The sequence below is a fragment of the Schistocerca americana genome, chromosome 3 (genome assembly GCF_021461395.2).
Source record: "Schistocerca americana isolate TAMUIC-IGC-003095 chromosome 3, iqSchAmer2.1, whole genome shotgun sequence".
NCBI classification, from domain to species: domain Eukaryota; kingdom Metazoa; phylum Arthropoda; class Insecta; order Orthoptera; family Acrididae; genus Schistocerca; species Schistocerca americana.
In genome coordinates, this window is record NC_060121.1 from 232,777,372 (window position 1) to 232,803,950 (window position 26,579).

The 26,579-nt window shown below is 40.1% G+C and overlaps 1 protein-coding gene across 1 annotated transcript in view; it reads right to left on the reverse strand.

Moving 5' to 3' along the window:
- Positions 1–26,579, reverse strand: part of LOC124605275 — a 177,710-nt gene that overhangs the window by 74,942 nt on the left and 76,189 nt on the right. Inside the window, exons 5-6 of the mRNA XM_047136845.1 lie at positions 19,931–20,052; positions 10,385–10,595 (exon numbers count right to left, since the gene is read on the reverse strand). Of these exons, the coding sequence (XP_046992801.1) occupies positions 10,385–10,595; positions 19,931–20,052 (333 nt within the window). The remainder of the gene's footprint in view (positions 1–10,384; positions 10,596–19,930; positions 20,053–26,579) is intronic.

Below are 26,579 nucleotides of genomic sequence, written 5' to 3' on the forward strand. Positions count from 1 at the left end.
TTTCCAAAGGGTTCATTTTGTAGCCCTTGTCAATTACTTTTTGTACTTCACATAAATGTGTAGCCAATGTCTAAAGATTTATAATATTCCTAATTTTGTAGGCTCCAGAAGATGACAAATTAACTTGTAAAAACTGGTAAAGTTAATAAAAACTTATTTGCAACTGATGACTGAAATTTATCCTGAAAAAATAGTACTGCAGTTGCTGAAAATTACAGCCATGAATAAAATAATAAGCCCTCAATATGTAGTACTGGATAGCAATTCGGGATTGTCCTTGATTTAGCTGCTGGTAATCAGTGCATGGAAGTCATCTATTGTTCTTCATGGACACTACATGTAGCACACTGGACTTGTGTTCGGGAGGACGACGGTTCAATCCCGCGTCCGGCCATCCTGATTTAGGTTTTCCGTGATTTCCCTAAATCACTCCAGGCAAATGCCGGGATGGTTCCTCTGAAAGGGCACAGCCGACTTCCTTCCCCATCCTTCCCTAAACCGATGAGACCAATGACCACGATGTCTGGTCTCCTTCCCCAAACCAACCAACCAACCAACTACATGTAGCAGTGAGACCCAGTTGCTGCTTGATGGTCAGAAGACACCCTGAGAAAACATGAAAGTTACTTTCACCTTTTCTGTTGTCAAACAGTACAGTCAAGCATGGATTGGCAGTCCAGTTGTTGTGAGGATGTGATGCACTGTCAAATAGCATACTGGTGCTAGTGTCAGTAGCTGCCTGCTGATCTCTAGGAACTGTTTAAGAAGTTCTATGTAGGGAGAGTCACAACCAATCATCCAAACTCCTACACCACCCACACAACATACACATGCTTGACTGGTGAGATTGGTTGTGGTATCAAATAGTTGCCGATGTCTGAGGTTGGGTAGCAGGTCATAAAATGACAGAAAGTCAGCTTCTAATATGGAATGTTGCAGTGCAAGAATTTCAGTGTAAATTCTAGAGACACGCGGCTTTCCACCGTCTCAAACACCCCATGTTTTAAGTGCGAGGGTAAGAGAGTGGAGATGTGTCTACCTCACCACAGGTTCTGTGTGTGCAGGATAGACATGTATCAGGAGAATACAGTAATAGTGAAGGTCGATTAGCATGGACAAGTGTTTGCAGTGCACGCCTGAGAAGCTGTATGTCCAGTACAAGAAGCAAGCATGCTCTATTCATTGACAGTGTAATGACTGTATTGTTGTGAACAAATGAATTATGTATTGAACTAAAGATATTTACATTTGATTTTCGGGTGTTGGACTTGTAATAAGCAAGAACTGGTTTTATACTGGTTATTAAACCAAACACATTATAATTGTATCTGTTAGTTTCTAAAGGTCCAAGACGGGGTTGACTTGTGGGAGCTGAATGCTTGTGTGAATTTTGTAAAGTTGTTTTATTGTGGAGATGAAAATATAACAGAGTTGAACAAAAGTATCCAGAGAGTACAGAATCATTTCAAGAGTAGAAAAGAAGTCTATTTTGAAATTCCCTTAACCAGCTAGAGTCTTCAGAGAAGAAGAGTTTGTGAAGATCGATGCAGCTGTCTGATCCAGAAGAAGATCGGCTGCACACAATACATGAGTCAACCGTGAGCGACATGTGAGTCTTGCACCCCAGTACCATACTGTCTCTCCTGTCATCCGAAGACCATTAAAATGTGTCACATTTGCTGTAATAAATTCCAACTCTTAACTTATTACATAGGTCTGTGCCACATGACCATACGTCTTTATCGCAGGTCTTTTGGCAGCAAAGAGGTGACAGCCATCACAATTATTGCAAGGCAGATGAGTGGATGAATAAACAGACATGTCTGGACCAGTATCCTCCAAGAACTGGAGATTGGTATAGAGATCGGTGGCAAACAATTGATGACTTCTGTTCAGAAAGCCAGTCTTCTTTATTATTGACTTCCTGTTATGTTTCCCATCTTGCACGGTGGAGTGCTTTTCTGTACTTGAGGTTCAAACCTTCTGTGGTACCAGCAGATCTCCTTTGACAAAAATTGTTGGTTGCATTGTCCTGGTGAGTGATATTGTTAAGGTTGATGACTGGAATGCCGTGTCCATAGTGTGGTCACTTGTGCAGTGAGCTCTGCGTCTACAGTGATACTATAACAGAATCAGGTGGTGAGCTAACACTCGCTACTATTGCACAAGAGTACATCTCCACAATATGATCTGTAGTCTGCACTAACGTGTCATGGTCTCTGGCACATACTACAAGGATCTTCCGTGCATTGAGAGGAAGATGTGACAGCCAGATGTTCCTTTGAATGTCTCCATTAACAGTATTATTCACACTAGTGTTTGCAACCAACCCAACAACTGTAAGGGAGTATGATCTCCTAAATCCTCTTTTTTGCAGCGACTTATCAGGTCATTCTGCTCAAATTGTGACAGAGATTGCATCCTTCAGAGTAATATGTTGGTCAGTGCTTGGTGGTAAGGCCAAAATATCCTGCACCTTGAGAGCCATGTCTTTGTTAAGTGCCGTGGTGACATAACCAAAATTATTTTTGTTAGCTGTGACATTGGTGAGCAAGAATTGACTCTTCAGTTGCACGAACCATAGGACGGGTTTCTGTTCCAAAAAGGTGGTGATTTGAAACCCACTTGGTTAACTGAAGTGCTCAGAGGCATATAGATGGATGGTGCTGGGTCCAGCATTGCTATACCTTAACATACAGATGGCCAGTGGTGCAACTGATGCGGTAGAGCAGCTTTTGATGCTCAAAGTATGTTGCCAATGCAGTACACAGATGATGCAGTTGATGTGGGCTTGATGTTGGAATGATGAAGCATGGATAGCACATTAGTTGACATTGACTGTCACTTACAATCACACTGGGATGGCAAAAATCTTGTGGCTCATAGAAATTAACTTTAAGCCTTAAAGCAATATTGATTGCATAGTGTGCTCATGCAATGCAGTTTGAAAATACATCAGTGCGAAAAATAAGTGAGAGAATAATTATAAAAAACGAGGACTAAATGATGTCAAAGATATTACATATCAGTGTAGTCGCTATATGACTGTAAGGGCACTCTGATGCATAATGATGCACAACCACTATATAAATTAACCAGTGCACAAGTTAAATCTAGTTGAGAAGTGTGCACCAACACACATTAACATCATTCACTGTAGTCCTACCACCAGCAAATGATGACTTTCTGTACATATTGATGTGTGTTGAACAACATGCGCAGAAAGCTTGTAGTCATTTCTGTCACACCAATGTAACATATTAATGATGATTCCATATTTAAATAAGATGTGAGATTGAGCCCAATTCATGTAATAAGAACAATTTTTCCAGTTTCTTTCTGTATTGGTGTATGATACAGTAAGATCAGACCTTGTTATTTTGCAGCAGCAAATGACAGCACACAGTTACTGTCATTTTTGGAAAAATACATTAGTTGAAGAACTAGGAAATGTTGGATGGGAATGGAAGAAAATCTTAAGTCCAGCAAGGTGAAAAGTCTTTTCATTCTACCATATGCATGAGACAGCATTGCAACTGCACTTTCCCATAATTGGTGAATTTCTTGGCTTAGTACTGTAATTCATAGTATTAGTTTTTATATCAATAGTCCTAAAATCGTTACTTTTTTATTTATGTGGTTGTATTTAGCACTAAAACAAAGAATGGTGGCAGATATGTGACAAACAGGGTGGAGAAAAATTGAGTCACGAAATTTTATCCCTGGATATCTGATGTCAGTAGGAACCAAAATTACTAATTTTTTGTAGGTCAACAATGCACCATTTTTAAACTACAGAAACTTGATGCCACATGCTCCGATTGACCATAAGATTGCCCTGTTGCCATCCGCTGGTTGACAGGCAGCACAATGGTTGTCGGTTGACACATACAAATGTCCCTCACTCCGTCGCTGCCCCAACATGAAACGCACACATGTCAAATAGGTCTTGCTGTTTGTGCCACCTCACGTCACAGGCATTCACACATAAGCTTTGCTTCAGAGCACGCACATGTCACCTGCAATTTAGTCATAGAGTAAGCATGGCAGCACAGTATTAATTTAAAAAACAACGAGATATGGTTTTTGTTTATGGACTAGCTGATGGTAATGAGCATGAAGCTCAATGGTTGTATGAGGAATGGTACCCAGCAAGATGCCACTCGCATCTGCAAATGTTTACAGCAATTCACTAGTGACTTAGTGAAACAGGCTCATTAGCGGGATATCATGGTGATCCTGGAAGACCTCAAACACAACGGGAGACTGTTCTCGAGCACATCAAGGAAGCACCTACGACAAGTACCTGAGCAGTTGGACATTACGTGGGTGTCGCTCATCGGTTAGTCTGGGAGGTTTTGAGGTATGATGGTCGTGATCCATTTAGTTTCCACCCTGTACAAGACCTAAATCCTGTGGCAGACTATGAACACAGGCTAGGGTTTTGCCGGTGGTTTCTGCAACATGTTGCACAAGGACCTGACTTCCCCATCATTGTGTTGTTTACTGGCAAGTGCACCTTCCATTGGGATGGCCTTTACAACACTCAAAATGTTCATTATTGGGCAAGGAGAAATCCTCACATCACGTACATCCGTGAACACCAGGAACATTTTTTCTCAACATTTGGGCAGGCATTGTGGGTGACCATCTGATTGGGCCAGTCCGTCTACCTCCTCGACTTACTGGGGCAAATTACCTTCACTTTTTGCAAGAAACTCTACCCAACCTGCTGGAAGATGTTCCCCAGGACATACAGCTACGCATGTGGTTGCAGCATGATGGGATGCCTGCATATAACAGTCGTGCTGTGCGCAGATATTTAAATGAACTCTTTGATGGCCAGGAAATTGGCAAAGGTGCTCACAGGACATGGCCCCCACTATCACCAGACCTCACGCCACCAGACCTCATGCCACCAGGCCTCATGCCACCAGACTTTTTCCTGTGGGAATTCTTCAGGGTTCTAGTTCACCCACTGTGAGGTAACAGGTGAGTTGCGGCACCCAGGAAATGTTCTAAGTTCAGAGTTGGCGGCAACCACTCGGGTTGCTGTGCAAGCCACAGCTCATTAGCAACCGCATGATGCCGCACAATGGCCAGACCACATGGTCCATCGGCCGCATGGCTGGGAATTCCATGTTGACACTGTGACAGGGATGGTGCTTTGTGTCGATGAAGGAGATGTCTATGCCAGGAGTGCCAAAATGGCGGACTTTGTGAAACCTTAATGGCAGACATTTCACAGTTCATATGGAAATTAATAGTAGCCAGATGAATGATGATATCTCAAAAAGAAACCTGTACATTACTATTATTTGCACAATGATTCTGATGGTGTAATCAGATTTTCAATATCTTTATTAGTTTAAAGTTTAGTATCTGACTGTAAATTATACAAGTAACACCCAGCAACAAATTTCCAAAATCTAAATGGTTCATTTGATTTTGTTGATCTATGTGTCTATAGAAAGCTATTAGTGTAAACCTAAATTGGTATAAATTACAGGCATGAGACTTGAATAGTACATGAGTTATTGGAGGTCAAAGTGGCCGATTACTATCAATCGCGTCAGGCCATAAGTACTCCACAGTTACACAAAAAAAATGGTAGCAGCATGCTTATAAATATATTTATTCATCTATGTCTTTGTTTACATCTGATATACACTATTCATGAAGAAATTGGTTAAATATTTACTGTGTTTTAGAAAGCACAGAGACATTAGGCTACTGGCCTACCTTTTGTCGCTATTCCTTTGATATATGTTTATTTAATTTGTTTATGTATTTAATAATGTGTGTTAGAGTGCTTTTATGGTCCAGCCGTAGGAATATTTATTTAATTTCAAGTATTTAAATGTGAATCCAGTATTTCGAATATGTTTCATTATGTTAGTGTGACTGTGCGTTGGCATGAAGACATGGCGCAAGCACTCTAGCCAATCACAGCGCTCGTGAATGGAGAGCCTGGACGGAAGCGAATTTATGGAGAGAACACGGGGTAGTTCTGGCAGTGCGGCAGGGCTGGACGGTATGGCACTGGATACAGGAAGTGCTGAATGCGACGGTGCGATGGACGCAGAGTCGTGAGAGGGACTTGGAGAGTGTGGAGCAGTTAACATGTGGTCACAGCAAATAGAAATATTTCATAGTGCTGACTTGTGCACTTGCGAGATTTCCATGGCTTTTACAGTGAAGATGTAGTGTGCGTGTAGAAGTGAATATCTTGCGAGCTATGTTGTTCTTCATAACTAATTACATGCAGTAGGAATCTATTGTTTCCCTGTTATTCAACTTATATTTTATTTAATTGCTGGACCACCGACACCAATAAGTGTTTTGCAGAAATATACCGCATTCTCAAAAGTACTTCTACTATCGTACTCATCATTTAAAGTCGTTAAGATAGTACCTGCAGATTTTATTCAATAGTAATCTTTCATTTATAAATTTATGTGTTACTTTCATAATTCACAGTTGTCAAGTGATAGAAACCTTCGACCATTCGATTCATGTGTGTATTTTTATTGTATACTGTAGACTCAGCAGTATTTGGCCTGTAATGTGGCAACTATGTATCCTAGCCCCTAGGCAACGAAACCAACCAAAACTTTTAAAATTTCAATGCGGAGTCGGAGGGTACATAGTTGAGGTCCACCTCATTTCAATCATTTATTACTTTGAAATCCCGCACAGTCACCAGACCTCACGCCACCAGACCTCACACCACCAGACTTTTTCCTGTGGGGATTCTTCAAGGTTCTAGTTCACCCACCCAGACACAAACCACATAGAAACGAAGAGGAATTAATGGATCGCATTCAACATGCCACTAATCACATCAGGGGAATGCCAGGAATCTTTGAAAGAGTTCGGCAAAACACCGTTCGACATTACCAAGCTTGTGTCATGCCAGGGGATTGGCCTTTCTGTATGCAAACTATAGCTGTTGATAGATTTGTTTCCAGTACATCTTATCATGAAATTACGATGGATGTGTTGGGATCCCAGCAGATTTGCCCCCAGAGTGGAAGGCTGGCGCGCTACCACTGAGTATGCGGGCCACCTTGGATACATCATGATCTCTGGCAGGCAAAGCAGTTGCAATCATGCATTGTCCAGAGCATCCAGCAACAGGGCAATCCCACGACCAATCAGAGCGTGTGGCGCCAAGTTTCATTAGTTTAAAAATTGTGCTTTATTGATCTACACAACATTAGTAATTTTCATTCCTACTGGCATCAGCTATCCAGGGTTAAAATTTTGTGACTCAGTTTTTCTCCACCCTGTACAGCAGAATCCCACTAATCCAAACCCTGGTAATCTGAATGTTTGGTTAATCTGAACATGAAAAATGTTAGTCTAAGTATCAAAAACTGTGTGGTAAACTGTTGTACACACACACTACTTTAATTTACACAGTACAGTAAACATGTAGTAGAAAAATTGGCAAGGAAACATTAGGTTTAAACACTGCATAACAATGAAAGAAAAGCTGTCAAACTTGCTAAAATACAGTGGACATTTATCCCTACTTTTTAGATAACAAACACTCAGTCATTGTTTTTTGGCATAATGAAGACAGTCTGTTACATGATGCATAGTTGCGCCATTGTCTCATGCACATCAAATCAGCAGGTGTAGCAGTGGGCTGTTGCTCCAAATAACGTAGTACGAGGTCAAAGGTTTCTGCTGTGTCACTGTATGGCACCAGCTCTCCTTTGTCACTTTCAGGCTCATTGTCACTTCTGTCACAGCAGTCCACTTTTTCCTAGTCTTGAGTCACAGCAGCAACTAAATCAGCGTCAGTGAGGTTCTCCACACATGCCCCACCTGCTGCTATCCACTCATCTATGCCTCCTTCACTAGCTTCTTCACATCCAGGGATTGTCTGTATCATTTGTAGTAGATTTTCCTCTTCATTTTCAACTAAGTTGTCCTGAAATTCAAGAGATGTCTATGATTTTCTCAGAGTATTTTCTGAAATATTCTGCCATGCCTCAGTGGTCCAATAAACAATATCCTTCACATTGGTCTTCTTTATTTTGTCCACTAAAAGAATGCTATCATCTTGGGTCAGCATTCTTAAAAATTGTTTTCTGTAAATCAGGTTTAATGTTTGCAGTTGCCCTGGTCCATCGGCTGTAGAAGTGGTGTAACATTCGGCACCACAATATCTCCATCACATAATTCCTCAGTGCTGGGGTGAGTTGGCGCATTATCAATCAAAAGGATTGCATGGAAAGACAAATGATTTTCCTTAGAAAACTGTTGACAGAGGGAAAAAACTGGCCATGAAATCATTCTTTGAACAGGTTACCAACCATCGATGCTTTTTTCTGGTTGCGATAATATAAGGGCAGGAACTTCATGTTGCAGTTTTTAAAATCTTTGGGCCTAGCAGATTTGCTGATCAGCATTAAAGGCAGCTTGTGATTACCAGCAGTGTTGCTGCATGCTAATAAAGTCACACGATCTTTGCACATTTTAAAACCAGGACAATGGTCTTCCACTTTTGATGCTGGGCTTTTTGTTGGCAATGCCCTAAAATTAAAGCCAGTCTCACCAACGTTATAAATTTGTTGGGGAGAATACTTTCCCTCTCTTATTTTTTCAAACTCATCCAAGTATTCCTTCATTGCATCACGGTCAGAAGAAATCTCCTCTCAAGTAATTGTTAGCTGACGGATTCCATGACATTTTTTGAATCTGTCCAACCAACCCATATTCACACTAAAAGACTTAACACAATTCATTAAATTGTTCAGGTAAAACAGCATTCTTCTGAACCAGTGCTCCACTCAAAGGAGTTCCCCTTTCTCTTTCCTGTGTAATCCAAAGGAAAAGAGCTTCATCCACTTTATCATACTGGGACTGTTTCTAAGTCTGCCAAATTTAGAGTGTTTTTCCTGAAGACTTTGCACAGGACTGTTCAAGCTTCACTTGGTTCTTCTTCCAGTCACAAATGGTCGCTTTGCCAACACCCAGTTCCATTTACAGTTTAGATGCATTCTCACCATTCTCTATCCATTTCAAAGCATTCAGTTTCTCTTTGAGAGTTAATGTGGCATGTTTCTGTTTACTCATGACGAAAATACATACACCACTATACCTGAACGAATACAATACAACTGTCACAAGTGCCAGCGATCGATAATAACATAACGAAGGGCTTTGCAAGCCAACTGGCAGCGCACTGACCTCAGACACTACAAAGATTGCAACAGTGCACAACAACAACGACAGGGAGTGAGAGTGAGCCATCTGTTACCATGGTGTACCCACTTAACTGCTTGTCTGCTTGGTATACTTCATTCTAGAAACTCATCATTGTAATTCCGGCTAATCCAAACAAATCGGTAATCCGAACAAGACCCAGTCCCAATTAGTTCGAATTAATGGGACTCCACTGTATATGTACCTTTGAAGAGAGTCATAGTAATTTCCTTCACTTACATTTTTCTAGGTGATCAAATGCTTTTCCACTAATGCCTTGAGTTTAATAGAGTAGTAAAGCATGACAAACTAGCTTCCATAGCTAAGATCTCTGAAACATCTAATATAGTGATGCTCAACCTGAAGATAGCTAGTTCAAATTTTGGCTGGAGAAGATATATTAATGGAAGGGAGCAAGAGATGGTAGCATAAAGTTCTTTGCCAACAGACTATGTACTTATGTTGAGTCAAATCCCAAAATTATTTTCCATATCCTGTGGAATGAGGATATGAACTAATGATGAACCATGTGTCAAGTGGGTGCAGTTAGGATGATGGTGCCCATCCACATTATTTGAAAGTAGGCTATGTTATTACACTGAATTTCAGCCTCACAAAAGAAATAATCAATATCATTCATAGGATACAAACGCATATTTGATGCTTTATAAGACGAAGGCACTAGCAAACCACCTCCACTAGGGTTCTGTTCAGGATATCAATGCAAGAGCCCTGTATCATTCCAAACACTTACTGTCTGAGAATATAAACTGATTTTTGCTTTTGGATCATAAAAAGTGTTACATCTTAATGCACAAAAAATCTGAGAACAGTCCATGTGATACAAGAAGGTATTAACATAACAACATGTTTGACCTGATCCTGATTGTCTGTTATAGAATTAATATCTCCCCACCCCCTCCTACCCCTCTGTAGTATATTACTCAGCAAAAGAATGTGAATCAGATTACATCATCAGTCAGTTACAATGATTAACAATCAACTGTGATGTGAGAAGCAATTCAGTTCACAATTCTTTTGCAAGTTTACCTCATGTCCAACTGTTGTGGTAGTAAAAATTCATTAGTGAGCACAGTGAGTCTCTGAAAGGCCACATGAGTCCTTTCCTTTTCACCAAGTTATTGTTATCTTTCTCACAACTTACCAGCTCCAGCAACATCTCCCATGTCTGAAGAAATAGAGATAAAAGAAGAAAGAGGTTTTCTTCTGTGAGCTGTTAAAACAATGCACTGCCATCTGCCGTAGTCCTTCTCCTGAGGAGAATCAATAGTTATACCACAATGACCAGAACAAAGTCCATCTCCAAAATAACTGTATTGGCCATTGCCAGTCCCATCAACCATGCTGAATGTTGCCTGTAAAAATGTGCAGCTACATATTTTTATCTGCCTCTTAATTTGGAAATTCAAGTAAACATATGTGATAGTAAAATTGTAACACACATTAATTCATTGTTTAACGTAAGTTAAAAAGAAAAGTACTAAGGATCATGAATAGTTTCAGTGTCAATGGCCATGCAGCTCCTGAAAAGAAGTTGTTTATTCAGTTGCAAATCACAGGCATACTACATTCAGAACTTAGTATAAGCAATTTTGTAACTTACTGTACAAATCTGATTTACAGCAGTTTCATTTACATGTTCCATAGACTCCATCACAAAGTATCATCTTTGGGTACGTGTTATAAGTCAAGATGCACAATAACAGAGAAAAGTACCTATTATTATCTAATTCTATAAGTTGTATCAACAATTAATTGTCACTTAATTTATTTGTTCTTAGTGCTTAGAAAAGCTATGAATGAATAGAGCATCAGACAGACAGCAAAATCATAAAAGAAGTTGCTATTCCTTCAGTCTTACTAATTAGTTGAAGGATATTATAGCTATTTGCTTAATATTTGCATAAATACATTAATAATTTTCAAAGAATTGTGGCATCCAAATGTAATAAGTGTATTGTTCCAAGTGCCGATCTGAATTTGGATGCAGAAATGTACAGCAGAACAAAGGCAACAAACAAAAAAATGAAAAATATTCAGAAATAAGTAGAAGGAATACTCCATTTCTTACTCCCATAAATGACATGAATGTTTGGAATACAAAACTGCAGTTACAAGTTAGACTGTTTGCCAAAATGAATGTCATAAAAAAATTTAAATACTTATCTGTACAACATCCTCATTTCAAAAATTCCTATGTATATCTAAATATGTATTACACAAATAAAACAATGGAAAATCAAGGATGGAATGTAACAATACCAGAGAAGAAAGTTGCTACTCACCACATAGCCAAGATGCTGAGTCGCGATAGGCACAATAAAAAGATTCACACACCGATAGCTTTCTGCCATTAAGGCCTTTGTCAGCAGTAGACACACATACACACACTCACACAAACGCAACTTGCTCACGTCTGCGGTCTCAGAGAGCTGAAACTACACTCTCTGAGACAGCAGACGCGTGTGCAAGTTGCGTTTGCGTGAGTGTGTGCATGCATGTGTGTATGTGTGTCTACTGTTGATAAAGGCCTTAATGGCTGAAAGCTATGAGTGTGTAAATCTTTTTTATTGTGCCTATTGTGACTCAGCATCTCTGCTACGTGATGCGTAGCGACTTTCCTTCTCTGGTATTGTTATGTATTACACATTTTTATATAAACAGAATACACATTGTACACCTGAAAGGCCAGTTGCTCTTTAGATGGTAAACACTTCATTGTACAACATCCAAAAGCCCAGAGATGTTTATGTGCTTCTCAACTATTCAATGCCTCAGGCATATGCAGAGTAGTTGTGGTTACTCGTTTCATTATTTATATTCTACTCAGGATTTTATGTTACCATATTTTTCTGTATATTTTCTTTATGAGTCCTTCTGTTGTTGCATCTCTACACCTAAACATGACAGCGAGCTTCTTGCCAGGCCTTGTAGGCCAAAAGGATGTCTACCGGGTGTCATGTTCTCCTGTGCCTTGTGGCACATATGCACAAGGTGTGGAGGGGCGCACCAGTTTCCAGACCATGTTTCAGACTTTCCAGACTGTGGAGCCACTACTACTCAGTCAAGTAGTTCCTCAACAGGCATCACAGGGCTGAGTGCACCCCATAAGAGTCCTCCCATCAAGAAAAAATCTTTGGCAGTGCTGGGAATCAAACCTTGGTCTTCCGCATGGCAGTCATCTTTGCTGGCCTTTCAGCTCTGGATGTAGAGAATCTCTATATCTACATCTGCACATATGTTTTGGAGATAATATAATGCTTCCATCATCAGCAAAGAACCCTATTTATTTTCATCTGTGTAAAATGCACATCCATTTATATACAGCAAGACACGACTGGTTAGCAGACTACCATAAAATTAATTTTTAGAAACAGTTTATTCCTACTTTGGCTACTAATTTACTTTTCTATGTCCCTCCCACTTTTAATTTAATGATGTCTTTAAGCTTTGCAAGTAGTGTAAAATATTATACCTCTATGGCACGATACAAAAACACCATGAAATTACAATGAAATGAACACCCTTAGCTGCTTACAGGCATTGACATACGTCAACGGGGACAGATGAAAATGTGTGCCCCAATCGGGACTCAAACCTGGGATCTCCTGCTTACATGGCAGATGCTCTGTCCATCTGAGCCACCGAGGACACAGAGGATAGTGCGACTGCAGGGATTTATCTCCGGCACGCCTCCCGCGAAACCCACATTCTCAACGTATATATAGTTAAGGCCCACCGGCCACTTGACCATCTTCTTCTTCTGTGCGAATGCACAAACAGTGCCTGAACTCTTACGGGAATCGGCAACGCGCCGCGAGTAATGAGTATAATGGGCGGGGGCACTACGAATGTAGTGCGGGACAATATGTTGAGAATGTGGGTTTCGGGGGAGGCATGCCAGAGATAAATCCTTGCAGTCGCTCTATGCTCTGTGTCCTCGGTGGCTCAGATGGACAGAGCATCTGCCATGTAACCAGGAGATCCCAGGTTCGAGTCCCAGTCGGGGCACACATTTTCATCTGTCCCCGTTGACGTACGTCAATGCCTGTAAGCAGCTAAGGGTGTTCATTTCATTGTAATTCCAAAAGAACAGATACCATCTTACTATACAAAAACACCATATTTGTGTGAGAGACTGCCAGAGGGCAGAAGAGTGGCGATTCAAAGCGTCTTTTGGTGACTACATGTTGAACCATGTGCCTGTGGTGGAAATGTATCCTATTCTATAGAGGCAGGGTCAAGTGTTCAAGCAGTGCATAGTATACCAGCAGAGTATTTTTCTTTTCTTAAGCTACATTTTCTCTTTATTGAATGACTAAATATCATTTTATGAGGCAACCAATTGGCACAACAATAAATGAATAAATAAATAAATACTGAAAAGAGTGGACTTCCATAAACTGCACAAAAAATTTTATGAAGGTAAACAACTTAAGCTCAAAATCTGTTAAATCTGAATGTATAGAATAAATGTTTGTGAGTGATGACATATACTTATGGAATGAAGTCAAATATGGGAGAAATGCACTCAGTATTAAAAATATTTATTTATTTATTCTATTCAAAATATCACTGATACAAAGTTTCTAGGCCTTTTTCCTGCAAGAAATTCTAAAATGGAACTCTTTCAAGTCTCCCTTAATCTCACAACTCTCTAAGTTAGCATATGTAATCAGAGTGCTCTCTAGCAATGGTGCTCATGAAATGGTAAAAACTGTGTATTTTTCTCAGATACACTCACTGTTTAGATATTAAGTTATCTTTTGGGGTAGTTCTCCTCATGCCTTAATGACATTCAAGAAGGAAAATACAATAATCAGAATAGTGTTCATATGAATTACTGGCTTTTCTACATTTTTGATTTAAAGGGCTGAAAGTATAAAGCAACAGTTTTTGTGGGTTTAAGATGAGCCAACTTCTATAGAGCCACCGGTAAACTTCACCTCTGATGAGACTTGCAGAAATGGTAAGATCTCTACTTTTTGCTTCAATAAACAGAATGGTATCATCTGCAAATAGTATTGCTTCTGTCTTCCTCACACATCAGGGCAGAACATCAATGTACACTATAAATAGAAATACTCTCAAGACAAAGCATTGTGGTACACCATCTGATGGTAAGGATGGCTCTGGAAGGTAGTTCTGTGTAGTGCTGCTGTGCTTGTGTTGGACCTCTGTAATTTTGGGATTGCACATCGCATAATGACATGAATGTCGTCGAACAAATGAACAACTCCATGATGGAAAAAGCATTTCAGTGGTTCCATGAAAATAGGTTGACATCAAATAAAAATAAAACTGAATATATCATCTTTTTCCTTAGAGAAACTAATAATGGACAAAGTGAACTCAAGCATTCTGTAATATAGTAAATTATGCTGCAATATCCACACAGAAAAGCTCTGCGGTAAGTTTCAAGAGTTTTAAATCTCCTTAGGAAGCTAAAAGATTGTGTGAGCATAGAGCTCATGCTTACAGCATACTATGCCTTTTTTCCTACATGCTTGAATTATGGAATTCTTCTTTGGGGAAACTCCACTGGAACAAAACAGTTTCTCTGGGAGAAGAAATACATTATTTGTATTTTTGGTTCAAGCAACTTAACTTCTTGTGTATAGTACTTTTTTGAGCACAAAATACTGCCAGTCCCCCGTCTATACATGCCCAAAGTACTTATGCATGCCAAACAGAACGTCCACATGTATGAAAGTATATCAGATGTGCACTAATACGAAACCAGAAGCAGAACATTAGATAAAAATAAATTTAAAATAGTGGTAGAGACATGGTTGAAAGAACAAGTATTTTATAACACAAACGAATTTGTATGTGATGAAAAAAATCTTTTATTATAAATGTGATTCTAACAAACAAAATTGTAACTTATGGCATACAACTTAATTAGTAGGCTATGCATTCTGTGTAAAAATGCAAGAGACACAATATCTATGTAATAACATTTATGTATGCTAACCATTTGTATAATCAGGTATGCAGTGATCATGCCTCATATAACACAACAGTTTTTGATATGCAAATAAATCAATTCAGATGTTGTTGACTTCCTGCCTCAATAGTTTGGCTGGCAGTCAGGCAGCAATCTCTAGCTGAGTTTGATGACTGGAGTTTATATTGCTCTAATTATGCCACAATGCAGTGCTGCATGTGCAAAGGTCTTGGCTGGATGAACATCTTCTGACAAACATAGCATTCTCTGTCAAATTGTACTGCAATTTAGCACACCATGGGCACACCCTCTGTCAAATTGTACCCTCAAAGTTAAAACTGGTAAAATTGGTAGAATTAGTTGTTACAATATGAAGCACTAGGTGTATAATTTAGTCTTTATGAACAAATTAAGGAAATGACAGCACCGACACCTTATCCAGATGAAAGTCACCATCCTGATTAGTAAAATCTTCTGCCAACTGTATTTCCACAGATTTCTTAATAATATAATTTCAAAAGAATTTCACCACAGCAAAGATTTTTCTGCTAGTATTGCCCACAGAATGTATTGTGGAGATGTAGTGCTCAGCTATGGTTGACTAATGAGGCTGTAGCTAGTTGATAGAGATTCAGTTTTGGTTTTCAGCATATCCTCTGTATTAATAAGATCTCCCTTCTTGGCATAATATGGTTTAATAGCAGTTGCTGTACAACCTGTGGCCATATACAGCTAAAAGTTGTGTAGTAGCAGGCCTCTGTTTAAGAAACAGTTAATTTATTCATCAACAGCATCTGCTTGTAAATGTTTTCGAGTGTTAAGCACATGAATTATGGTCTCAGATTAATTGGTCAGTGATTTGTATTGTTAAGATTTGAGCATTAAGGTCACATAAGCCAATTATCATCACTTTTCAATCCAAACCCCAAGCTGAGTTTAAGAACAAATTGTTCATGATATTGCAGCATGAGCTTTTGTATTCATTTTAAAATTTATTACAGATATAATCCAAAGATGGGTAATAACAACTTCATTCATGCTCAGCTAGTACCATCAAACAGTAGGGGTAGAAAGGTCATAAGACATGAGCTTATGACTAAACCTCCTGCTGGAGCGACTAATAATTGCCTCGCTTGTGGGCATCAAGTCGGCTCTTGCATCAGACTTCTGAGCCACCTGTAAAAATGTCTCCAGGATGCCACTTGAATCCAGGCCATTATACAGGGTGAAGCAAAATTTGCACACTTGGGCTTTGCAGTGCCACTCCTCACATGCCAGTGATAAAAAAATGTCTCTCACAGAATTTCATCCGGCGAGTACATCCAGCAGAAAAAGGATGTTAAGGAGCGTCCATCTGGCAACACTGTAACCACACATATGGTAACTGCCTCTGATCAGCACATAATTGTCATGCTGTACAGTTAGTGCAGTGGATAGAGTTTTGGGTTAGCGTGCAGGAGTTCAATGGTTTGATCCTGGTTTGAGGCACATGTTTTTTATTTGGTAAATGTAGTCCATGTGATGCAGCATCTTCATCGTCAACAGCGATCGCAGCGGGTCCTCCAGAAAACATTTGCACTTACATACTATTATCATAGAAATGGAAGATTGGTCAGCTTTGAAAGAAGCCCTTTCCACATCATGGGTGTGAATTTATTCACACCAGTTTTCTTTGAACTCTCCTCAAATGGTCCCACATATTAGTACCAACTATAATTCTTGCTTCATTCAGGTCCATTACATTTTGGTAGAGCCTTACGTTACCAGGAGGACTAACAATGAGCTTTGAGAATAATGTCCAAACTTGGTTACTATTTGTATGTGTTATCACCATGGTCCCACTAATTATGCCTTTCAACATTGAGTCTGGTAACAACATGCTGTTCAGTACGTATCTCATTGCATTATTATTATTATTATTATTATTTTATCTATGGGATTATGGAAACATCACATATATTACCATTAGGGAAACAGTGTAATTTGGAACCGAAAATTTCACAGTTACACAATTAGCGGTGTCAGGATGAATCATACAGAACAATATCTGTCAGAGGGCAATGCGCATTAGATGGAACAGTGCACTGGACTGATGGCATGTTTCTACTGTATGCGCTGTGCACCGGACAGGGACTATTTGCGAATGGAGAACCATGCCTGTGACAGACTCCAATGCACATGCGTACACATATCAAATTTTCTCATTGTAAACCTCTAAACCAGTGTGGCAGACATATACACAAATGATGAATATGTGAATGCACTTCTGGTCCTTGGTTCATCTGATAACAGGGGTTGTGTTGCCGCTTGTGACTATGCTGTTAGATATCCTCGTCAAAGCCATCCAGATAAAAATGTGTTTTGTAACCTGGAGTTGTGCCTTCGGGAGCCAGGTTCTCTCCCTCCACCATCATGTGACAGAGGTCGTCCATGGACTCGCCATACTCCAGCTACTGAGGAGGCTGTTCCAGAGGTCATACAACAATAACCTCAGTGATGTACGAATAGCACAGCAAGTCAGCTGAGTGTCCTGCAATGCACAGTTGTTAACGTGCTGCACGAGCATGGGCTGCACCCCTATCATTAAGCTTTCATGCAACACCTGCATCCTGCTGATTGCCATCAATGGATGAAATTCTGTGAATGGTTCCAACAACAACAGGAAGCCAACGATGACTTTGTGAACACCATCACTCGGTCAGATGAAGTAGCATTCACTCATGAGGGTGTATTCAATATGCACAATGCTAACCATTGGTGTAGAATTAACCTGCACGTCATTCACGACTGTGGATATCAAGTTCACATTGGTATCAATGTCTGGGCTGAAATATTGGGCAACAGGTATTTGGGCCACTACATGTTGCCTGACTGTTAACTTCACAAAGGTATCATGTATTCCTCTCAAACTATCTGCAGGCAGTGCAGTTTCAGCTCTCTGAGACTGCAGACGTGTGTGCAAGTTTGGTTTGCGCGCGCGCAGGTGTGTATGTGTGTGTGTGTGTGTGTGTGTGTGTGTGTGTGTGTGTGTGTGTGTGTGTGCGTGTGTGTGTGCGTGTGTGTGTGTGTGTGTGTGTGCGTGTGTGTGTCTACTGCTGACAAAGGTTTAATGGCCGAAAGCTATGAGTGTGTGAATCTTTTTATTGTGCCTATCATGACTCAGTATCTCCACTATATGGTGAGTAGCAACTTTCCTTCTCTGATATTGTTTTCAAAGTTATTCTGTCCTATGACAGGTCACTTGTTTCAACTATCTATTTCTTATCTGTCTAACCACATATTTCGTATGTTCAGCATTACAAAATGTTATAAATTTAGGATACATGTGACCTAAGAAACAGTGTTTATTAAAGTAGGAAATGTCAGTAAGAAATTAGAAAATTAAAAAAAATAAAAATGCGCCCCAACACAGGATTGAACCTTCAATCTCCTGGATGCTAACCCAAAACTCTACCCACTGCACCAACTGTACAGAACAACTAATATGTGCTAACAGAGGTAGTTACCATACATGTGGTTACAGTGTTGCAGAGTGCCACTCTTTAATGTCCCTTTCCTGCTAGATGTACTCGCCAGACGAAATTTTATGAGAAAGAATTTTTTATCGCTGGCATGTCAAGAGTCGCACTGCGAAGCCCACATGTGTGAATTTCACTTCACCCCTGTATATTCATGCTCAGTTAATACCATTAAACACAAGGGGTAGAAAGGTCTTTAGTCAAGTTTACATAATCTCATTAGCACTCTCTCTAACTGCTTGGTTAAACATTAGGTGTTTCCTGTTTGCAACCTTAAGCTGTCAGTAGTACTACTAGTTTCTGTGTTTGCAGAACAATAATTATTGCATTCAAATATGTTTTCAATACAGTATTCATTAATCAGCAGGGTATGCGACTTAACTACACTTTTTGTGTGTTTTATCTTTCTCCATTTTCTGTTACTGATTCTGAAATAGGATAACATTATGTTGTATCTCTCAGTTAATATTGTTCAATTTAGTAGATTTCCAATAAGTTTATCTGTATTATTTACAAAACTACTCCTTATTTTGTGATGGAAGGCACCAAATGAGTGTTCTTTCATAATCATGGATTTGCATTTTGCTTTGTTAGTAGCTATTTTCAGCTGTAACTATATTTACTTTGCAGCTCTGCCTTTCAGAAGAAATGCATCACTCACACCCATATGTGAATGGCCCCTCTTCTAAGAGTCTCTCCAAGCTTTGCATTAACACATTTGACATCACTCTTCAATCAGGAATTGTTGGACTACACAAAGAGTGCCATGGTCTTCACAGTTGTGTAAGGAGCATTCTCAGTTACATTCTTGATATCATTCTCAATAGTATAAATGAGCTTCAAGTCAAAACTGCTGCTTGCTCAGCCCCCCCCCCCCCCCCCCCCCCACCTCCCTCACTGTCAACTGAAACCACATGTGTCAACATCACATGTGACATCACTGAACCCTCTTTCTTACTTAAAAATTCTACTTACCTGGTACTCTTTACCCAAATAGTTCTACACAATTTTTTACATTTCATCCCATGACTACTAAACGGCAATAACGTTGTCATATTGGTCTTAACGCTTTTCTCCTTTGCTTTATTTTATAACTTATGATCTGCAATGTCTGCTTCCAGACAGTATAAATGTTTGATCAATTTTTTTCTACATATATATTGTTCCTGGAAACGTGTAAGTGCAGTATATACACACAAGTTCATTTATCTTCCAAGAGTACCTGATCGTATAGACGAATAAAGTAGCAAGATGCTAGTCTCTCCTTGCATTTCAAATTGCAAAATAGTGTTAAACTTCCACCTAAAGAATTATGAGTTGTCCATCCATAATCAAGTTCATCACCTGCCAAAGAGATAATGTGATTATATTTGAGATTTTTTCCTTACAGCTTACTTTACAAAATATATATGGATCACATAGCAAACAGCACACTTAAGCAAGTAAAAGTATATGGTATACAGTGTTAGGTAATGTCAGATTCAAGATGTATAGCTTGTGATGTTACTTATCACTCTGACAGACTGATGTGTAACCTTACATCTACCTAACCAATGAATGATGATTTAAGCAATGTGGTGATTTAGTAATTATAATTGTATAATTGTATGGAGGCCTTGTTATGTAACTTAACATGTAATGAGTATACAGAGGAACACCAGTTGTCTTCAATGTGGGATGTCGACTGTAGTAATTCAACAGGACTAAGTACCTGTGTCGCTACTAGGAGCACATACCATGTATCATGACCCCAGGATGGACTAATGAGGTGGGTCCATAACAAATACCCACAGCATAACAATACTGTGAGAGATCCATGCAGAAACAGAAGCAGCATATTTGATATTTATTCATTTACAATCTTTCAAACTATAATATACACTCTTATGTGTTGTTTCCTATCTTGTAAAGTTTTGAATAGACAAAGTATTTGCATTTTGAACCTATATATGGAGATTCTTATAGAAGGAACTCCTACTGTTTATTTATAAAAGTTCATGCAAGTTGAAATATTTCAATCCCAGCATTCTCAAGATTGAAATGACGATGAAGTTCAACAGCCCTGCACCATCAGGATCGTAGCATAAGTGTATTCAAGTGCAGACAGTTAAAACCACAAGAATTCAAGAAACTCGAAACTTAGTACATACCTATAAACAACACAGGCACCAACTCCATGGGGCCGGAGGGGGCCAGAGCCCCCTCAAAAATTTGTTTAGGGGGCAGAGGCCCCCCCCCCAATAATTTAAGAAAATTATTAGTAATATTATGCTTTGTAAAATCACGAAATTATGTTGAAATTTTTATTTTCCTTGTTTGACAATAGTTACCTTTCGAAATACATGCAGTAATGAGTTAAAACAAATAATTATTACAGTAGTAAGCAGGTTAACTGAAAATGAGTGGCGTGAATCATGATAGTGTTGCAGTGCTGCAGGCACACTTAGAATTTGTCCCAGTGTGCGAACCTTCGAGTAAAGTCTGGCGCTGGCAGGCCAGTGCTGCAGCCACAAAACATCAAAAGAACTGAAGCAGAAGCACCTGAAACCCTCCTCCTCACATCACCTTGATGTTTCAAGACATTGTGACACTGCGACTATATAAAGCCCACCCTGCTGTCGCAGTCATTCAGTGTGGATAGTTTTGTTCAGTGCATGCTGCAGAATGTTTAGTGTTCCAACTTTAGTGTTTAGTGGACTATTTTATATGACTATATTTTATTCATTTACTTTAGTCTCTTAGTGTATTGTGAATTAAGTTTACAATGGATAAATTTATTACCAAAAAGTTGTGCTTGGAAGCTGATGATACTGCAAGTAAGCCTCCAACAGTTACTGTGTTGTCAGTTGCTTTGTCATCTTCAGGCGAGAACCATTCAAAGACAAAACCTAAACTTTCTGGTAAGGGAAGATAATTTCAGAAGTCTTGGTTGATCAAATACACTCCTGGAAATTGAAATAAGAACACCGTGAATTCATTGTCCCAGGAAGGGGAAACTTTATTGACACATTCCTGGGGTCAGATACATCACATGATCACACTGACAGAACCACAGGCACATAGACACAGGCAACAGAGCATGCACAATGTCGGCACTAGTACAGTGTATATCCACCTTTCGCAGCAATGCAGGCTGCTATTCTCCCATGGAGACGATCGTAGAGATGCTGGATGTAGTCCTGTGGAACGGCTTGCCATGCCATTTCCACCTGGCGCCTCAGTTGGACCAGCGTTCGTGCTGGACGTGCAGACCACGTGAGACGACGCTTCATCCAATCCCAAACATGCTCAATGGGGGACAGATCCGGAGATCTTGCTGGCCAGGGTAGTTGACTTACACCTTCTAGAGCACGTTGGGTGGCACGGGATACATGCGGACGTGCATTGTCCTGTTGGAACAGCAAGTTCCCTTGCCGGTCTAGGAATGGTAGAACGATGGGTTTGATGACGGTTTGAATGTACCGTGCACTATTCAGTGTCCCCTCGACGATCACCAGTGGTGTACGGCCAGTGTAGGAGATCGCTCCCCACACCATGATGCCAGGTGTTGGCCCTGTGTGCCTCGGTCGTATGCAGTCCTGATTGTGGCGCTCACCTGCACGGCGCCAAACACGCATACGACCATCATTGGCACCAAGGCAGAAGCGACTCTCATCGCTGAAGACGACACGTCTCCATTCGTCCCTCCATTCACGCCTGTCGCGACACCACTGGAGGCGGGCTGCACGATGTTGGGGCGTGAGCGGAAGACGGCCTAACGGTGTGCGGGACCGTAGCCCAGCTTCATGGAGACGGTTGCGAATGGTCCTCGCCGATACCCCAGGAGCAACAGTGTCCCTAATTTGCTGGGAAGTGGCGGTGCGGTCCCCTACGGCACTGCGTAGGATCCTACGGTCTTGGCGTGCATCCGTGCGTCGCTGCGGTCCGGTCCCAGGTCGACGGGCACGTGCACCTTCCGCTGACCACTGGCGACAACATCGATGTACTGTGGAGACCTCACGCCCCACGTGTTGAGCAATTCGGCAGTACGTCCACCCGGCCTCCCGCATGCCCACTATACGCCCTCGCTCAAAGTCCGTCAACTGCACATACGGTTCACGTCCACGCTGTCGCGGCATGCTACCAGTGTTAAAGACTGCGATGGAGCTCCGTATGCCACGGCAAACTGGCTGACACTGACGGTGGCGGTGCACAAATGCTGCGCAGCTAGCGCCATTCGACGGCCAACACCGCGGTTCCTGGTGTGTCCGCTGTGCCGTGCGTGTGATCATTGCCTGTACAGCCCTCTCGCAGTGTCCGGAGCAAGTATGATGGGTCTGACACACCGGTGTCAATGTGTTCTTTTTTCCATTTCCAGGAGTGTATATGTAGGAAGAATATGAACCATCTACCAAAAAAGTTCTTGCAAAACCTGCAAAGAGGCAGATGCTAAAAATCTGTTACAATTTTCTTCAAAAACGGAAGATGCATTTACTTCTGTAGTGTTTTCTAACTGGAAAAAGGCTTTGCAAAAATTCTGTCTTCATGAAAATATGTTAACGCATAAAGAAGGTGTTCTGAAACTAAATTCTATCACCAACCAAAGTGTGGCCTCCCAATTGAATGAACAGGAAATTTGGAAATTTGTGGTAAGTTCTATGTAACCAAACTACTGAGGTTATCGGTCCCTAAGCTTACACACTACTTAATCTAACTTAAACTAACTTATACTAAGGACAACACACACACCCAAGCCAAAGGGAGGACTCAAACGTCCAACGGGGGGAGCTGCGCGAACCGAGACAAGGTGCCTTAGATCGCATGGCTACCCCACAGAACAGTTAGATAGTGATATGAAGAAAGGCCATTTAGCCCTTGAGACAATTTTTACTACCATGCAATTTCTATGCTGACAAGGACTAACAATTAGAGGGCACAAGGATGTAAACTCAATTTTTTTTTTCAATTGTTGGAACTCTGAAAGAATGACGTACCTGAGTTTAAAGATTGGTTAGGGCATTGGGGGTATAAGTGGACATCCCATGATATTCAAAATGAGATCATTGATTACTAGGAAAGTCTGTGTTAAGAAAGGTATTGGCTTCAATAAAAAAACTGAAAATTTTTCTATTATGGTTGACAAAACAAGTGATTCTTCGATTCACGAACAAGTGTCATTTTGTATTCGTACTGTCGATGATTCTCCAATCAGCAAAGGGACAGAAGTGACTGAACAACTTGGCTGTTCTTCATGGCCACCAAGATGTTTTGGATGAATTGGATATCCGACCAGTCATCAATGACTTCATATTCAGTAATCCAGTCAGACATTTGACATTTGCACCTTTCTACAGACACACTCCATTCCAAAGGGGTATCTAGAGATGTCCTTGACAGTGGTGGGATACCATTCTGACTGTCACCTGACAAAAGTCTGAGGAGTAATCGTCTGAGGTGCCTTTCCTTTTCATAGCAGGGCCCCTCTGGTTGTCAACTGCAGCACCCTTACAGCCCATTGCTGTGTCACTGATATTGTACACCCTATTTTGTTGCCCTTCATGGCAAGCCATCCAGACCTTACATACATAATGCCTTACCACATATGACAAGGGTTTCTACCGCTTGTCTTCATGCTTGCCAAATCCTACTTGGCCAGCAATGTCACCAGATCTCTCCCCAACTGAGAATGTTTGGACTATTATGGGCAAAGCCTTACAGCGAGGTTGGGATGTTGACAATCTTAGGCACCAATTGAACAGAATTTGGTGCAATTCCTCAGAAGGACATCATAATGGGATAAACCACATAAATCAATTGAATATTACAGAATCACACATTAGTATATAACCAGATACCAAACATCTCACATCTCTGTATATTCTACATAAGCGTATTGCCACAAACTATTTGGCAGAATGCAACATTAATGACACCTGTAAAGTTTTGCGTATTTTATCAAGTAACAGAGTAGTATTTCAAAAATAATTTCTCATAACAAATTCCAAACAAACAGCATGTTTTCATAATTTGATAATTAAAATAACATGTAATGATCATATTTGGGGCTCAAAAAAATCCTAGCTACAAAATCTGAATTGATATTAAAAAGAAAATTAACATAACATTTTGCATTATTGGAGCTGACGTAAAATACTATTTTGCACAAAAACGTTGCAAAATCCAAGTTAATCTTTATTATGTGTTAATTTGGTAATTTATTCCACGTAAAACCACAGTACTAGAAAGTTATCAATTATGCTTTTAATTATAAACTTACAAAACATACTGTAAATAGGTATAATATTTTCATATTTTCTCAAAATCTGTTTACTTCATAAAAAACCAGCTTAATGAGACTATCACAAAATATGTCTGGAATTCATGAAAATATTATCCAGGACAGCCAATTTGTAATTAAGAAGAAAATCAATATTCCATATTTTGCATTACTGGATCAGATATAAAAGATTATTTTCACAGTAAATCATGAAATACACAGCTACAACACTATGTATCAATTTGGCAATTTATTTTTTGTAAAGCTAATGCAGCAAGAACTTTTGTAATTAACTTTTTAAGTGTAAATCTCATAATTGGCAACTTTAATAATTACTGTTTTGTTTACTTGATTGTTAAAAAATATACACATGAGCTGCAGAGGCAGGAGGAGGAGGATGTTTTAGATGTGTTTGTGAGTTTTGTTATTGTTTATGGTGGAGTGGAAGAATTCCACAATAAATACCAAGAAGATGTAAAGGGGCATTAATTTGTTCACAGTCCAGTTTTTTTCTTTGTAAATAAATAATGTGTTTGGCTGGAGTGTGGCTTGTCACAGAAGTGACAGTTCAGGCAAGAGGAGAATAGAAGCTTTTGAAATGTAGTGCTACATATGGATGCTGATGATTAGATACCCATCTAGAGTGATAACTAATGAGGAGGTACTGAACTAAATTGAACAAAGAGTTTTATGGCACATCATGGCTAGAAGAAAGAATTGGTTGACAAGACGAATCTAATACATCATCGAATTGTCTATTTGGTAAAGGAAGTGAAGAGAAGAGAGTGTGTATGTATGTGTGGGGGGAAGGGGGGGGGGGGGGGGGGGGGAAGCTTACAAGTCTTATGTTCAAACTAAAGTGTGGAGAGCTGTATCAAACCAGTCTTTGGGTTGAAGACCACTATAAAAACACAACCTTATTAGCCACTTGTCTGAATTCAAAGACTGAAAAGGTTGTTAAGGTGCATTGGAAGCAGCATTGTTCATTTTTAACAGTGTACAAAAGTAGTGATGCATTTAAAAAGTTTCTGTATTTATAGATGTATATAATTATTTTCCTCGAAAATACACTACTGGCCATTAAAATTGCTACACCAAGAAGAAATGCAGAAGATGAACGAGTATTCATTTGACAAATATATTATACTAGAACTGACATGTGATTACATTTTCATGCAATTTGGGTGCATAGATCCTGAGAAATCAGTATTCAGAACAACCACCTCTGGCCGTAATACCGGCCTCGATACGCCTCGGCATTGAGTCAAACAGAGCTTGGATGGTGTGTACAGGTACAGCTGCCCATGCAGCTTCAACATGATCCCACAGTTCATCAAGAGTAGTGACTGGCGTATTGTGATGAGCCAGTTGCTCGGCCACCATTGACCAGACGTTTTCAATTGGTGAGAGATCTGGAGAATGTACTGGCCAGGGCAGCAGTCGAACATTTTCTGTATCCAGAAAGGCCTATACAGGACCTGCAACATGCAGTTGTGCATTATCCTGCTGAAATGTAGGGTTTCACAGGGATCAAATGAATGGTAGAGCCACAGGTCGTAACACATCTGAAATGTAATGTCCACTGTTCAAAGTACCGTAAATGTGAACAAGAGGT